The 18707-nt window shown below is 34.1% G+C and overlaps 1 protein-coding gene across 6 annotated transcripts in view; it reads right to left on the bottom strand.

The window, feature by feature from the left end:
• KIAA0825 (KIAA0825 ortholog) overlaps positions 1-18707 on the bottom strand; it is a 239763-nt gene that overhangs the window by 176212 nt on the left and 44844 nt on the right. For all 6 annotated transcript variants that reach the window (XM_032095237.1, XM_032095239.1, XM_032095241.1 and 3 more), the window contains 2 exons: positions 14446-14614; positions 8470-9139 (listed from right to left, as the gene is read on the bottom strand). In XM_032095237.1, the coding sequence (XP_031951128.1) occupies positions 8470-9139; positions 14446-14614 (839 nt within the window). The remainder of the gene's footprint in view (positions 1-8469; positions 9140-14445; positions 14615-18707) is intronic.

Genomic DNA, 18707 nt, shown 5'->3' with positions numbered 1-18707 from the left:
CACTCTACTCAAATTAGATTGTTAGGAATCTTCAACCAAGTAATTTCTATCAAGTGTTGATCATTCCTTTCTGTAGTGTATGCATGATATTAGATACTATGTACTTTCTTAAAAAATAGATTTAAATGCCTGCGTCACTTCTGCTTCTCTTACTCCTTGGAATTTCCAAGATACAAAAGATCCAGTTCTAATTTTTCCAAATAAGATAAAAAAACTATAGCTGGAGTCAACACTCTTATTTCTGCTTCCTATGTCTTTGTATTTCAAAATCCTAGTCAGGCAAAGTCACCACAAAGTTCTCATGATTATTTTTCCAAGCAATATAAACATCAAAAATAAATCTAGGCAGATAGAAAAAAGGGCAGACACTGCCATTTAAAAACTTCTAGGAAAATGTTTCAAAATTCATATTTTTAAACAAATATTTCATAGAAAGACTAATATACAAAAGACAGATTAATCACGTGTCAGCACAGATGCAAGTTTCCACTCACTGAGCTGAGATTACACAATTAAAACACCTCTTAATGGATGAGCTGATAAACCACTATTTATTATTTGTTTTTAAATGATGAAAAGACTCCTGTAACAACTTTCTTTGAATCAATACTGCACGAGCATATTTTAAAGACATTTTTGAAGTATTCTCTAATCTGCCATAGTTCTACACACTCTTCCTCATGCAGGCCCATATTCTGAAGTAAAAGAGAGACTTTCATCATAATTGTCCCTCAGATTTTGTCACTTTTTGTTATTAAACAGAAAACTACAGTACACAGATGTCAAATTGACTTCTGAACACTCACAAAATATCAGACTACAGAGAAAATCAGTTTTCACCTTTTACACTTCGGAGGCAATTACAATGATTAGAGAGCAAAGTGAGTTAAATGCTCTCTTCATTCTGAGGAAGAAAATGCAGGTATGCTGTGAAAGTACAAAGGACGGTAATAAGCTGGTGTTCGCTAATTGTGGACATTTTGGAAAAAAAATTACCAAGAATGACACTATAAGCCTTTCAATCTCTGCAGAATTCTGCAAATAGATTTGAATTCCTGTTGAAAAAGGTTGAGTAGAAGAACTTCAAAAATATAAACCAAAGGATCATCAAGAATTTAATGTTTAAAAATATTAAAATAATTTGAAAAGCAAAGTCTAATAAGTAAACAACAAGATAATGAAATTCTGGAACAGGCATATTTTCAATAAGACAAAGAGTCCGTAAGGAGATTTCATTGCCCATCTTCCTAATTTGGGCTTAATAAGCAATTTCAAGCAACTGCTCTAAAAAGATGGAAGGTCTTCAGACACACTACCAGCTTTTCAACTGTGTCAGTTCACCCCAGGTTTCAGTAACTTAGATACTGTTATCTTTCACCCTATTATAAGCTTAAAAAGTAACAAGCTTAATGCTTTTGTAATCTTTATGAAAATGCCATTTCCCCACTAGGAACACATTTGTGGTCCTAGGGGTACTATGTTCATATGGCCTTTAAAAGTGTACTTCCATTTTATTAAAACTTAAAGTCTGCATGTTCAAACAGATGGTTTTATTTTCTCCTCAGGACTACTTGTATTTCCATTTAATATAATTGTGCAGAAGAAATCAAACATGGTACTTGCAAGGACAAGAAATAAGTAGTATGTGACAAAGAAGCTAGAAAGCACATTATTTCCTATATTAAATTTAAGGATATTTATTTTGTTTCCCCTGAGTAATGGGATCTTGTTATGCCTGTCAAAATTTTATAGGCTTCCCAAGGAAGACAGACAACTGCAGAAATCTGTATCATATCTGTATGTCCACTGGTTTTCCATTTCAATTTCCTATTTTAAATTCCCACCAACACTATTTGTTCCGTTATTTTAAATATGTGACAATTAAACCTATTGAATATCTCAATGTTGACTGGTTCATAATAAAAAATTAGCAATCTATGGCATACAGAAAGCAAAACATCTAATGATTGTATCTGCATTTTTACTCAATCCCCATGTAGTAACATTTTTACTGTTGTCATAATGTATTCTGTGAAAGTTATGTATGCATAAGAGAGAAGTGCTATAGTTTTACTTGATACCTGTTTCTTCCCCATTTTTCATGGACGGAACCCATATGGTTTTTCACTCCACCTGTGAAAGATATGGAGAAGATTGTGCCATACCTCACCATAGATGAAGACAGGCTGAGAGAGTTGAGGCTGCTCAGCATGGAGAAGGGAAGGCTCCAGACAGAGCCCTCTCCAGTACCTAAAGGGGCTACAAGAGATACTAGGGAAGGTAGTGAAAGGACAATGGGAAGTGGCTTCAAATTGAAAGAGATTAGCTTTAGATTAGATGTTAGGATGAAGTTCTTGACTGTGAGGGTGATGAGGCACTGGAACAGGTTGCCCAGAGAAGCTGTGGATGCCCCATCTCTGGAAGTGCTCAAGGCCAGGCTGGATGCAACTTTGAGCAAGCTGGTCTAATGGAAGGTGTTTCTGCCCACAGCAGGGGGGTTGGAAGTAGGCAATCTTTCAAGTCCCTTCCAACCTTTACAATTCTGTGAGTATATGTGCAGAGAAGCTGCAGTTGCAGTGGTGACTGCACACAGGTACCATTCTTTCCGCATGTTGTTTTATATTGGTCCCTAAAGCCCTGTTCCTATAGAAGTTATGTTACCAGGTAGTCTGCAGTGGGACAGAGAAAGTAGAAATAGAAGACAGAAGGAGATGCCAAGCAGGGAGAAATATAAGGAAGCACATAAAGATACTGCTGGTTGTGCACAAACAGGAAAAAAACCAGCATGTTCACAAGAGGGGATGAGCAGCTTATATGGGTCTCCTGAAGTAAGAAAAAACAAGAAGAGGGACATGCAAGGAAGCAAGGAGGATGAAGTTCCAGTTTCTGTTAAACTTCCTTATTTTTGCCTTTAAAATGTCTAAAAGTCACTACAGTAGTTATGTGGGTCTTCAAATACTCTGAAGTTTAAATTTATGAAAAAAACCATCAAATAACTTCCATAATTAAATTCTAAAACTTCATCATTCTAAACATTTGGCCCTTAGCAACACATTACACATTTAACTGAAAATTTGCTTGTACTAGTCCAAACAGAATGAATTTGATCTGCAGAAGCAGGATGTCATACAGGATATTGTCATCTGTAATCCATATGTACTACTTTGTGTTACATGCCTTCCCAGCACTTCAGAAAGATGCAACAGGACTTTCAGGACTAAACAGTAGTAAGTCAAGTGACTAAAACACTTTCCCCTTTCATCCTCATACTTCTAAAAAACCAGATAGTGGACTGTGGGCAAGAAGACATAATGGAAAACCAATTGTAACTACAGCACAGATATTGTAAATTATCTGCTATAAATTGTTATCTGCACAGAAATATCAAGAACATTGCAAATATATAAATATTAATTACATTAATCCAAGTTTGGAACTCTTTAATTTCCAGATATAAATGGGAGATAAATTATACTAAAGCTATTGAGTCCTAATTATTGTCAGATGTGAACAGTTTTTTAATCATGCAGTTACTAAACCAGCAAGTATTAATATTATTTTAGGCGTATTTTTGATAGAAAAGACAAAAATCATAGAAGATTGGTTGTAGGCCATAATGGTGGCTTATGAGATCACAAACCAAGTAAATGTAAATTATACAGAAGGCTAAAAGCAAGTCTGAAACTAAAGTTCCTAATTTCAAAAAGAGGAATTATAAACTAGGGGGAATAAAACCATATGCACATATACTTAGTAGAGAAATCAAATTTAAGTTAAATGTGCAAAACCCAAAACTCATATTTCAAGTTAGCTCTTCAGCAAATATCTCTCTTTCAAGTTAGCTCTTCAGCATCTTCAGCTGGGAATATATAAGTGAGCTTAAAATAGATTTTCCTTATCAAGTACTTTAATTTAACATCCCAAAGCTGTTTTCATTTCAACAAGTTACTCCAGAGCCTGTTTCTCTTCTTGCTCTCACAACTCCACTGCACAAATGCAGCTCCTATAAATGATACTGAGTCCCTCTATCCAAGTTTAGATATATGGCATATTCATACTAGGTGTTCCACAAACACAATGTATTCTGTAGGAACTCATGAACACTTAATAAGTTTAAAATATAATAATTTAAATCACAGTTTGTATTTGAATATATCTTTATAATAGAATGGAAGCTGATTATATTTTGAAGAAAGAAAAGAGAAAGGAAGCCTGCTGTACATCTAACTAAAGGGATATATAGTGGGGAAAAAGTGTAATACATTAATATTAAAGTATATCTCTGAAGGTAATTTAATTATTTTCTAGCTAAAAATGTGCTTAGTCAAATCTGCATCACTTAAGTATACCTCCACTTTGCAATAATATTTTCTGAAAAATAATGAACAACTGATATTTAGGAACACAGTATCTATTGCCTCAGTTTTTAAAAACAAAGTTCATTTATGATTTTAAATGTTTCAGGGTCTCTGGAAAGTTTGTGACTATTTAAAAATATTAAGCCAATCAATTTGAATATGTCAGAAAAAATAAAACTCAAAGCTCTGATTTCTGTTTAGTTTTAACCACAGAAAATTTAAAAAACCAGCTAATTAGTCTACTTAAGTATTTATACTCTGTTTATATACAAAAACTATATAAATAAAACCAAAGAAAACCTTCCACTAATACATAAACTGTTCATAATTCCAAGGGGTTTAAGTTTCTTTGGCAGATGTCTTACCACCTGTAAGAGTAGCTGTTTCTTCATCTAACAGATGTCAAATTAACACAGGTTAGTAATGCCTGATTAAACTAGCTTAACATTTTTGCAAACAAAGGAACACAAAAAAGGTTCAGAAGGTAAAACTACAATACACATTCAGTAGACTTACAGCAAATAATTTCCGAGAAATACCACATTGGAAATTGAAGCAAAAAATCATTTAGAGATAACTTGAAAAACCACCTGTGATTCCTTCCATGCTAAGTGTTGTCAACAGATATTTTTAGTATATTTTTAAATATCACAACATTACATAAACTTTTGAAAGATGCAAATGATTAATATGATAGAAAGTCTGAAACAACAAAGTCCCATTAAAAACCCAAAAACCTTGAGGGGGTGGGTTGGGAAACATTCCTTGCATATTATTCTAGCAGGTTGGAAACACTGATTATGTTCTGAGAGTACACCAAGAAATTATATTTCATGTTACATAAAAACCTCCTACAATAACAGCCCAAATACTATCAGCCGAATCCTGCAGTTAAAGGTAATGAGGCACAGATTTAACAGGTAAGAGGATCAAGCTGTAACATAAAACCACCTGCCTCCACTAGAGTTGGCAATTGAAGATGCTGTTCCTTCTTCTGTTTGAGTTCCAAAAATTTGCCTCTTTTCACATGCCATTTTGACAGCTTCTCTGTCAAGCTACACACTTCCTAGGTACTGTTAAACGGAAACAAACTCTTTCTAGCACTTCACAAATAACTGCTCTAATACAGTATGAAAAGAAAAATGTTAATTCCTTACTTCACAAATAGATTATTATATATGAAATATTTTAAACATAACTCTCTTAAAGCTTGTTATAGACTACCTCGATTTTCCCAGAAGAAAAAGGATGTTTATAGAAAGTTTTCTGAGGTTCTGGCACTGTTTCATAATTTTCTGTGGGTTTTTTCCTATGCTATATAGTAGGATCAATTACAGCAGTTCTTATGAATAAAACCCACAACAAGCATCAACCAAAAAACACATTACCCTGAGGATGGAGTAAGCAAACACAAACCCTTCTATCACCTCTGGGATAACAGTCCCAATTGAATGCGCTAGATTAAATTATTTGGATGTTCTGAAATGTGCTGGTTTGAGGGCTCCCAGAGGGCAACATGCATCAAAAATAAGAAACACATCTGTCCTTCAGCCAAGAAAAAAAATCTCTTTCTGTCCTTCCCTCCATATTTATGCACGAGGTTCTTTTGGTACTTGGCAAACTGGGTATGACTGTCAAAGTAATCTATTAAAGCTGTCTTTTAACCTAATCTATGCAAAAATAGATTTCCACTTGAATTTGTGGGAGGGCAACAAAGTACCAGAATTTAAGAGTTCCAAGCAGGAAAAGTCACTTGAAATTAAGAACCTGTCCACCATTACAAACCTCTTAAAATATTTCCCAAATAGTTATTTCACTGTGAACTACCTTCTGAATATTTTAATTCTAAAGGAAAAAATGCCTTTTTGTCTCTTAGTCTGGTACAACTGTAGTATATTCATACACTTACAGGAAAGAAATCTCTTTCCAAAAAGGACTTTTCACGTATGAGCTCATATACAAATAACCTACTCAGTAATAACTGTTCTAGTAATGATACAAAGATAATTTTTGCTTGAGTTGATGAATAATACCAAATAATAGGCTATGATATGTCCAGAAAATGAAAAAAACCAAATCACACTCAAAACTTCACAACTCGGACCTCGTATTTTGTTTTAGTCTGCTGATTTCACTATTTGTGCCTTATGGGCAGTTTTCTGCAGAAAACTGGTAACAATTGTAGAAAACTGTAGTCAAATCAATACCTACTTCCCATAATAACTTCTTGAAGTAAAATAATATGAAGACATGAGCATGACAGCCCCTGTCAAGAAAGTAATTTTGAGAATTAAATGACATTAACAAACAGCAATTCTAAACACATTTTATGAGTGCTAAGGAGACAGCTGCTGTACCTGCAAATGACACTTAATGAATTTTCAATAAAAATTAAAATCTGCTCTAATATTTATGAAACAGAGGAATTATTTTTAAAATTTAAATTAATTGCCTAAAATGTTTTAAAGTTGCAAGCAAGTCCTAATATTTACTTTGTTTATTTTCATCTTCCTCTGGTTTTTTGAATATACAAAAGAAATATGCACTGGAAGTCCATACTGATAGACGTACTGGCACAAAAACATGCGAAGTCACATCCTGTGACAAAAAAAATTTAAGCAGAAGAAGTACTGTATTAATAGATTGAATGACTGTTCTCTTCCTTCTTGTAATACAGAGTTAAAGTAAGGTTTTTCAGAGAAACACATTTGTGATCATTTTAAACTCCGTGTTTTAGATGTAAAATGGAGAAAACCGAACTTCTGCATCTTTGTGGGCTGTTTTGAGACTGAAAGAAAAATTAAGTTACAAACTTCTGTTCACTACAGGTAAATTTTTTTTGTTAGTGAATCCTTTTGCTGACTCCCATCTCACTATGTATTTCAAAGACATATTTCTTGTTTTTTCTTATCTCAACAGTACTCTGACACTACTTCTTCTCATTGTTTTCCACCAACACTCCATCCCACTTGTATATACACTGAACTTCTCATCCTTTCAACTTGCTTTGTCTGCATGCCTTTTCCCTTGTCTTTCACATGTACCAATATTTCTCCATATTCAGTTCCTGTTGAAAAATTATCTTTGCATTTCTTCCACTGGAATTTTTAGTTGACATACACTAACATGTACGCTGACTTTAAAACTCAGAAGTGTGTAATTTTCTTCTGTATACACCTGACAAATTATCATCTCACTTATCCTTTTTCTACACTGCACAATCCAAAGATCTTCTGTTTCTGTATTTTTCACATGATTCTAAACTTTTAATATTTTCTGTCTGCAAATTCACTTTATGGAAAGCTATGCTTTAAACAAACAGCTCCTACACAGAGGTGTGCTCAAAACACTGCATTGAAAAAGCAATTACATACAATTGTGTAATTATATTATGAAAGTTTCTATTCTCTATTATTTTTTCCAAAGGACTGATTCTTCCCTTTGGAAATTAGCACATCAGGCTTAAAAACTGCAAAAAGAAAATATAGAAAATACTACATCAATAACACATTCCTTTCCTGTTTAACATTTCATAGAACAAGAAGAAATGACCAGGTGGTATTAACTCTAACTTCCTGTACTTTCACAAGACTACGAAATATAAATGGGTTTTTTGTTTGTTTCTTAGTTTGAGAATTAGAACCTGCATAGTAATCTTTTGGGTTAGCTCTGATGTGTGAATCAGTATCTGTTTCATTACTGTACAGTCTTTCCTATAACCTCCTTTAAATGTCTGACAATTTGAAAAAAAAAAAAGTAGGGGTAGAAGACAGTAGAGTTTGTGTTTATTTAAATCTGGATTAAAGAGTTCTTTTTCTAGTACATATTTCAGCAGCTGGAATAAATCAGGCTGAGAAAAATTACTATGACATGTCAGTGTTATCCAATGGATTATAATGGGGTTTTGTTAAATTACATGATTTACTCTCACTTCTACATCACAATTCTGACACAGTCTAGAATTCAACTGCAGTAATATGTTTAAAACATAAAGCCGTAATTAATAATTTCAGGTCTCTCTTTTCATAGAAAATAAACAAGTATATTAAAAAAAAAGTAGCAGAATTAAAATAATATCTAACTACAAAGAACATAAAATAAGACTACTAACCCACAGCATGAACTGTTCCTCTATGCTTCTTTGAAATCTTGTTTGCTTTAACTATATGTAGAGCATTTTCTTTGAACTGCAGCTCGCAAAGTCTTTCAAGAAGAACTGTCATTTCTTCAGTGATGGTATCCAGGTAAGTTTCATTAATAAACTTTAATGATGAGGATGGACCAATAGTTCCACTCAGTATATACAAATCCTCTTTTATCATTGTGCACAATCTGGGTATGGAACTTTGGTAACCATGAACCACCTTATCAAAATTCGTTTCACCACAACTAGACAAAATACAGTTCTGTAGAAGATCACTAACCAGTTTATTCTGCATATTTTGATACTTCATTAAGACTTCTGATTTAGGATAAAGAAACAGAAGCTGCTCTACACACTGAGTTTTAAACTCCATTTGTTGTTGCAAAGCATTTGTGTTTGCTTCTTCTTGACTTTGCAGTCTATTTACTAAAAATTGTCGAAGATGCAATCTCACGTCATCCCAAAGAGATTTCACATCCACAGCTGAATCATCCTGAATGGTATGAAGGGATGATGTTAACTCAAAAGATGTCCCGCTTGCAGTACAGGGAAATGAGACACCACACTGACTAGAGAGATCCAGAAGGAAGTGAAGTACCATTTCTTCTTGATTTTTCTCATTCTTCAGCAGACGTTGCTAACAAAGGTAAATCAGACAATATTTTAGAAATTTTTGTTAATTCTGGTTCATTAAATTAACAACTTCATACTAGATTAAAAACTGTGTTTCCAATACTATCTTAACAGCAAATAAGATATGTAAGCAACAGGAGTTATAAAACCTGTGTAAAACAGGATTTATATGTGAATTAATTTTCTTGTCTACCTCTGCGAATATCTCACATTCCTCTTCTCATCTTTCTTAAATCCCCAACCTCTTTTCTCAATCAGTTCTAGACCACAGTTCAACAGAAACCCTTGGCAGCCTTTTTGTTGTGGTCACAGATACACATATTTGAAAGAAAACTGTATGAAAAATTACTTAAGATTTACACAGATAATAACATGTTTTTCTCATAAAACCAAGCAAGGAATTTATAAAATGGTCACTTTCTATGGCTCAGCAGGCAACCATCAAAAAGGCCATTCTAAGGATAAAACAGCCTTCCCAGGATTCCCTTAAAGAACTGAAACTGAGAACTTGTTAAGAATTAAAGAGGCTTAGATCACATAGGACAGAAGAATAAGCAGCTGTGTATCCCATCAAACCAAGATGCAGACTGGTTTATACTATACCGGTATATACTAACAATATAGTGACCTCTATATGCATCTATACAATATGGGTTGGAGAAGGCAGTCAGTTAACAAAGCAAATGAATAACATGGGTGCTGTTCCTTCTTCATTCAAGACTGAAGAGCTCTCTCTCAGTCCAGGGCTAGGATCTCTGACCTTAGAGCTGCTTCAGCTTCAAGAGGTCATGCAGCAAATGGAAGCTCCTCTTGTCACAGCTCAATACTATCATCACAAGAAAACTAAGTGAAATTGGTGGCATTCTTGATTTTCTTAGTTTCAGTAGGAAAGCCTTAAGTGAATGAGAATCTAGAAGCCCTCTCACTTGCTCCTTCACCTCCCATTGCTTCTCTCCAACAGAGAAAAGCATTGTGGCAAACCACCTGAGGGGGGTTCATTCCAGTCATGTCCTTTATCTGGGTCTCTGTCATAGTTTCACCCTAGCCAGCAATCAAGCCCCACACAACCATTTGCTCACTCCCCCACCGGCAGAACTGGGGAGAGAATTGGAAGGGTAAAAGCCATGAAACTCATGGGTTGAGAGACAGACAGTTTAAGAGGGAAAGCAAAAACCTGTGCACACAAGCAAAGCAAAACATGGAGTTAATTCACTGCTTCCAATAGCAGGCAGGTGTTCAGCCATATCTAGGAGAGCAGGGCCCCATCACATGTAATGGCTACTTTGGAAGACAAACACCATCACTCCAAATGTACCTGACTTCTTTCTTCTCCCCACTTTATATACTGACCATGATGTCACATGGTCTGGAATATCCGTTTGGTCAGTTTAAGTCACCTGTCCCAGCCGTGTCTCCTTCCACCTTCCCATGCACCCCCAACTTCCTCATCAGCATGGCTGCACTAGAAACAGAAAAGGCCTTGGCTCTGTCTAAGCCCTGCTCAGCAATAACAAAGACATCACACTATCAACTCTGTGTTCAGCACAAATCCAAAACATAACCCCGTACTAGCCACTTGAAACCAGCACAATCTCCAAGTCATACTCCACCCTATAAAGCAAGGCTGGTAAAGAAACCATTGCTACCTTTCACCTTCAGAATTACTGATTCATTTAACTTACAGTATTTTAAGAAATTATTAGTTTTATTTCTGTTCCTATTTTGAAAGAGTGGTAAATTATTCAAGGCTGAGTATGGTATTGCACAAATATAACAAATTCTGAATGCAAAATCTTTTAATTTTTCCACTGTAGCAAGCTTTTATCAATAGATAATTATGCTTTAGAGTCACAAAAATTTTTAAAATCAGAACTCCTACTCTTTGGTCTGGATGTTTCAAACCTGTTACATAGCTTAGAGGGTTTAACCTTTCTGTTGCCCTCTGGAGTGTTTCTTGACAAAAATTATAAAATAAAACACTTTCAGTACAGTACCTAATTCTGAATAACAGACTGGGAGCATGATTTCTTCTTATAAAGAAAGTCTTAAAAAAATATACTACCTATTTTTCTTCCATTTTATATCTTTATTTCAAAACAACTCTTATTAATTCTTTTTACTTACAGGCAGGAAAGACATGAAAGAATAATAAAGGAAATCAGTTGAATATCATCCTATAAAAACATGTGCATGTAATAGAAATATGTGCAACTAGTGAAAATCTTAAATCATACACATCAATATGCATATACATAACACTGATCAGATTTTCTTCTATTATCTGCTGAAGTATTCTATAAAGTTTTGTGGCCCCAAAGAAAAATGTGTCTCAAAGTGTAAGCTGAAACCCTGATCACTAAGCACTGTGTTGAAAAGTTGCCTCTTGACACGTAGACTTCTGGACTTTAAGTGTTACTTTTTTTTTTTAATGAACCATGCTCCAATACTACCTTCTGAGATGTACAAAGCAAGAGAAGCTGTCAAAACAGTGCATGGACCTGATGCCTTCGATGGTGAATCCAAATGATCTTCCAAGCAAATCCCTACTGCTGCTTTTTAAGGCAAAACAGAAATATTTTTATATATCTAAGGATTGTTTCAAGCCCTTGGTAATTTAAACTAAAGCATTAAAAATAGGAGCTTGCAGATGCCATTTTAGATTTAGTGTTACTCTGAAAGGGTACCTGAAGTGAACTTTGAAGCTCTGAAAAGTGTCATTAAGTGTCTTCAAAATTTGCCCATATTGATATAGGTTTTCAATTTAAAAATTAACCTATAAAGATGTTGCCGACACTATTCAGGAGAAAAAGATCCAAATTAGTATCCAAAGGTTTGGAGAAGCATAAAAAGTTCTCTTATGAGCACAGAAAGTCAGTGACAACAATAACATACAGACAACTAGTTGCAGTTTACCAACTGGAGTACTGCCTAGAATGGAGTACTACCATATCAATAAAAGAGTACAGTAAGATGAAGGCTTGGTTAAAAAAAGAATCTGCCATTAGGAAGAGAATTTAATGAAAATGTGTTAGTGCACATATTCAGCTTTTAAATATTTAGTTACAAGACAGTACACAGAATGACAAAATTTCACCTAATTAACATTTTCAGCCATCATGAAGAAGCTCTTGGTATTTTGGTAAGAGTTTAAAAATGCATGATGATATCAATAAACCTAAACACAGCACCCCAGCCAAAGCCCAAAAAGAACTTTGCAGTTTTTTAATTGTCCCAGCAGCTTAAAGGATAAACAAAATTTCTAACAAAATAAACACGCATAATAAAGAATAACAATGAATAGGAGTAGAAAGCAGGTTCCTGTTACTGAATATGAATTATATATACTTAATTAAAAGCATGAAAGAAGAAATTAAGTAGTTCAATGGATAGAGATATACATTTAAGAAAGGTCAGATCATAACAATCTCATTAATGCTGAATATTACTGAAAATAGTTTACTGCAGACCTGTTTATGGAACTGAGATTATCTACTGTAAATATAACTACTTACAAACAGACTGTAGTACAGTCAGTACTACAGATACAGATAGACTTCATCTGTTATCCCATCTACACAACATGCTGGATTATCTAAGGAGCCATAAACCTGGAAATAGTGATGTCTGAGTTCCTGAGCTCCAATAATGTTTTCATGATAAACTGTGCAGAATTGAGATTTTCAGGCTTCTCACTTTGCTGTCTGTTTAGCAGCCTGCCACAGAGCCATTCTCAAGGCTTAACTGGATACTACAGCTCACAGCAAGACTGTCATGCAGTTAGTAAACTCCTGGGAAGCTGGAGAGCTAGAAAGCACATTTTGTATGAGATATTCCTGAGACGGGGACATTTTAGTGTTTTCCAAACAAATGCCGCCATCTGGTGTTCAGGCATATGGCTTAAATAGACCTTGAAGAAGGAAGTAAGCAGGGAATGGACACAAGTAAGTCATCATTGCCATGCCACCTTCTGAGGGAATTCAGTAAGGATCTAAGTGGACTAAGGAAGACTTCTGAAGGAAAGAACTTCATAGACAGCTTTTTCTGGGATTCTCTAATTTCATCTAGATTAAGTATGACATGTAGCAGTCTCTGACACCCTTGAGTGGGATTAACAACAGCATTCATACTAATCATCTTTGTCACAAGAGAACAAAATCACTCTTCACCACATGAACATTAAAGACCTGGTGTCTCTAAAAGTTACTTCCTCATTTGACACAGGTCAATATCCAGTGAAATCAAGGGTAACTGAAAGAGCAACAAGAGTTCTAAGAGTTAAAAAAACAGAAGAGGTGATTTTATGAAGCTTGTGCTCGAGCCAGAGAAAACACTTCACTTCTTTACAGTTTTCCTCTTCCTTGACAGCTAATCTTGGCCTATAAGTTATTCATGGTCTACAGCTAAAGCATGACATGGAAGTGACAAAGAATAATCACTGGATACTGTTTATATGTTTTAACCTCATATATATGTCTAATATCAAATACACATATATATATATATATATATATTTTTACATATAAACTTGAAAACCATAATTTAGTGAGGTATCAACCTTCACTTTCCTTGCCAATTCAATTTTCCAGACTTCCATTTCCACATATATCTTCAAATGTAAACTTTTAATAAAAATTTTGGATAAAAATACCCTCTAAAATGATGGAACTTTGCATTGAAGTGAAATTTGATTTCTTGTTGCATCTCGTTGTATAACTCGGTAGGACAAAAGTTGTAGTTCCCACATTTCTAATTGGGAAGTATAGAATCATAGAGTCATTTGAATTGGAAGGGACTTTAAAGCTCATTTAGTACAATCCTCCTACAATGAGCAGGGACATCTTCAACTAGATAAGGCTACAACTTGGCCTGGATCATTTCCAGGGATGGGGCATCTACCACCTACTCCTCTGGTCACATAGAAGGTAGGAAGTTTATGCTTAAATAATGCATAAAGCACAATAACATATACTAGATGAGTTACATTCATACTGATACAAGTGAAAAACATGCAGTAACATTAACAGCCTTAGTGTAGACAGTAACTTCCAAATTTTTTTTATCAACATGTGTTTTATAAAACAATGCTAGCAGTGCTGAACATATGGTAGTATCTGTGAAAAGATTTTGTCTCAAGTTTATCTATTTAAGGCATGATCAAAAGGAAACATAAAACCCTGCTGCAAACATGAATTTCTGAACTATGTTCACAACACCAAAGACTGAAATGAGAAAACTAATTGAACTCACCCTCCCACCTCCAACACTATAACTGACTTTTCAACATTAAAGTCTTTAATAAACAATTTTTACCAGGGTCTTAAGGAACTCCAGCAGCTCTCCATGGTCTGCAGAAGAAGGTCTGAGAGAACTAAAACTGCAGTTATTTAGCCACTGAATGCAGTCAGTTGTGCTTTGTAGTACTTCATCAGTACATATTTCATTTACATCTGATTGAAGGTCTTTAAGACACTTTTCTATGCTAAAAGAAAAAGAAAAAAAGAAAAATCACATTATTTTTCTTCATTATTTGGAGACAAAAGCATTTTATATATTCCATATTTAAAAAAGAAAAGCTACTTAAAATTAAGGTAACACTACTTAAAATCAAGATCCTTGTTATTAATGGATTAAGTTACCCTCACAAAATAAGACCTGAATTTGCAGAATTAACAATTAACATTTAAATACAGTTGAGCTAGAGCTAAAAAAAATTTCCTTCAGGCCAGACTGTACCATCCTCATCAAGAGTATGTACAGCCTCACTTTCAAACAACCCTATTCTTTTTAATAAAGTAGTTAATGAATGGGACATTATCCAACCTAATATCTGGTCCTTGGTGCTTAATTAGCTAAAGCAGAGACTATAAACTGAATCAACTACTGTATTCAAAGGTGAATGTGTCATTTTGCTTCTTTAGCAATCAGCAGTTGTTTTATAAAACATAAGATATATTAATAACTTCTTAAAGACCCATTGACATCACAGAAAATGTTGAGAAGAATTTTAGAGCCAGTTGTGCCGAGAAAGCAGACCTTTTCTTTCTTGTTTTGTCATTAGAGTATTTGAAAGAGTTTGTTTTCAAGGAGCTGATCCACTCCTTAACATTCATCTAGAATCATAACTCTTTTTATGAAACCAGACATGTCATTAGGTTATTACAGTGATTTCAGTTGTAAAGATCACAAGAAAACTGAACATCTAGAACTGTTTTATTTCTATTTGTGTGGACATTTAGTTGAAAGCAAAACAAAATGAAACAAGAAAATCCAAAACAATTTAATTCTATATATTTTCCTACAAAAACACCTTTTCAGTATTTTATTACTTTTTTTTTTCCAAAGCAATGATTAATATTTTATACAGTTTCAGTTACAAAAATACTATTTAGATCTAGGTAGAAATAGGTTTAATTACCCAGCCATGCATTCACATTCTAAACTTGACAAAAGATTGGCAAGTATCTTTTTAGCTTCTGAAATCTGTTCTCAGGACTACAAAATGAAATGCCTTCTTCATACACCTTGGCTCCTGGGACACTATCAAGGGATTTTATTGTGGTGTGCTGATGTGTGTCAAATATACCCAAATAGATTACAGCATTGTGCAATATAAAAGATGCTACCGTTGTTAAATCTGTGCCAATCTACTACAATTATGAGTGAATTTTCACACTTATCTTTGACATATGAATCTGTGAGCAAGCTAATAACTACAAGATATGAATAAACTACAGCCTTCTCAAGACCAGACATTTTGGTAATTGGTCCCAATACTGATAAGGGAATTAAATGGATAGATTTCAGTGCCACTCCCCTGCCCCTTACCTCCCCTACAAGTATAAAACATGATTACTGTCTTCATTTTATTTAATTCTTTTATCCTCCCAAAATAAATATTTAATTAGGACTAAAGCTGTTTTTTATTAAATAAACATATTTTCATCCTATTTACAGAATACAGACTATTGTAGGTAAACAGGGTCTCAAAACCACTGCTACATCTCATTAAGATTTTTGTCAACACTCAGTAATACAAGAACATGGTTAATTATAGTTACTTATTCCTTTACATTAATTACATGAATTAAATATCTAAAAATTTGGTTACCTCAAAAAAAAAAAAAAGAAGAAAGAAAGTAATGTGTATTATCTGAGTTTAGAATGCAAGTATTTTAAGTAAAAGACTTCTGCTAAATACAATTTAAATTATTCTCACTACCTAGGCTGGTATTAAAAACTTTATAATTTCATGTCAGTGTGGGGAGAATGAGACTTTGATTTCCTGGTTTAGAAAGGAAATCTGCTAAAGTTTCAGAAAAACGTAATTTTGATGTTAAAAATATGCTTAATGTATTTAATTAATTTTATTCTTAAAAGTACAGTTTTTTTAAAAAGCCATAAAAAGTGCTAAATTCCTTTTTTCCCAATAATATTTTTTCATTAAGTGCAAATGTATTTAAGTTCAGAGCAGTACATTAGCGCCTTTTTCGAACGTACTGAGGCATTGATCCAGATTATGTCAACTGACATTATATACATACTATGGAAGTGCAAATTTAATAGCCCTCAATTAATTTTTTGTCCACAGATGACCCAACTTTTTTTTTGGAACCTGTGGAACTATTCAGACACAAACAGAAAAAAACCATTTACCAAACTACTAAGCAAGGACTGGTCAAAGAAGAAAAAATAACCGTTCTCTGTAGCAAAGAAATATGTTAGCTATGCTTGTATGTTTTTTTTTTAATTGACTGATTTTTCAGTAAACAGATCTTTAGTCCCACACCCACACAAGTAGTACCTTGAGCCTTTGTGGGCACATAATTTTTTGTAATGATTTGACTGAAATACCTTCTCCCTTTTTACGCGAGAGTATTTGCAGTTCTTTAACAAACCAAAGCAAAGTTGTCTTATATTATCTGTGTCCATATTGGAGTGCCTTTCTGGAGAAGCATTTGGTAAGGACTCACACTGCAGAGAGACAATCTCAATGTAAGAGCCCTTAGGTGCTCTTATTTATGAAGTTAATGGTAGTTTTTACAAATAACCTAATCATGTGGAGAGACTGCTTTTAAAGTGGTTTAATCAATGGACAAACAGTTTAAAAAGTACTATAATGGAACTGATAGTGTAAGCACTATCATACTATCATACAATGTCACACAACATTATTTTGAAAAGTACAGTATCAGAATGAGGGTTGCCCACTCCACATATCATTTTCCATTGCCTAAGATTATGATGAGTAAGTTAAAGCATGATCTTCTAACTTCTTTCAATTTCTAACAAGCACATTTCAATTTATTTCATCTAGCATATGGAGCAGCCATAAAATGACAATGACATTGGTTAAATTAAACTGCTAAGCTATAAATTGAAATTATCTTTTACCCTCATGTTCCTTAGTCTTAAGATCCTCATATTCATGGAAACAGCTTTAGAATCAGTTTACATGTCTTTTGTTCAGAACAGACTTTTTAAAAATAATTGAGATCATTGTTTTCACGGCTGTTGAAGATACAAGCAGTGTTATAAAACTACTTTGTTATTACTCATTAAAAACCTTGACTACTAAAGGTATAGGAGATTTGTACAAAACTGAGTCATATAATTTAGAAACCTGTGTATCAGAGGACCTGCTGTGAGTAGTAAAAAAAATTGGAGAAAGTCTTATAGCAGTATAATTCACACAGACATTGTTAAACTTCCTCTTGATCTTGATGTAAGGTGTAAACCAAAGACACAGCACCTGGTTAAAGGACTTTGAAAACGACTGGCTATCTCTAATTTAGCTACTTACAAAACATATCCACTCTAAAGTAACGGTATCATTGAAACCACAAGAAATAGAATGGTGATGACTTTGCTACAGTTTAGCAAGAGAAAGTTACTCAACAGCTTAACCATTTAAGAACAGTCAGTTCTAACCAAACCACTGCCCACCCACCTTTAATTTCCAATCTTGTTTTAAAGGCTTGAGATATTTCAGTCACAAGATGTAAGCTTGAGTCACAAGATAACTTGATAAGTTATTTCAGAAGATTGGCAGTAAAACATGAGTTTTTCAACTCCATTGACCAAAACATGACAGTGAGATGTTCAAAACCCATCATCTCATATATGCTCGTATGAAATGAAATGGGATACTTTGTAGGGCAGTCAAAGATCTGATTACAGTTTCTGTAGATGTAGATGACAGCTAATTAACCACCTAAGGTACTGACACAGTGATAATCACTGAATATTTGAATAAAGAAATTGTGTGTCAATAAAACAGCCAATTTCTGAGCAACTGTGCTGCCCATGTAGGAAGCTGATACGGAACAACCAACCCAAACTCAGTGATTATGCACAAAGACAACACAGTCTGCACAGGAAAAAAATTACATTCCTTTCCCAGTTTATTTGCTTATTCCTAGCAATTGGCCCAGGAAAGTGATTAGACAACTACTATTCTGACAAAGATTTAAATAATGTTGCTCTAAAATCTTTTTAGACAAAAGTAATACATTTGTACAACAGGCCAGTTACATTCACCCAAAAGAGTAAAATTCGTTTTGAAAGCTGTGATA

Source organism: Corvus moneduloides, chromosome Z (assembly GCF_009650955.1).
Source record: "Corvus moneduloides isolate bCorMon1 chromosome Z, bCorMon1.pri, whole genome shotgun sequence".
Taxonomy (NCBI): Eukaryota; Metazoa; Chordata; class Aves; order Passeriformes; family Corvidae; genus Corvus; species Corvus moneduloides.
The sequence above is the reverse complement of the archived record's forward strand: the minus strand, read 5'-3'. Positions and strand labels throughout refer to the sequence as shown.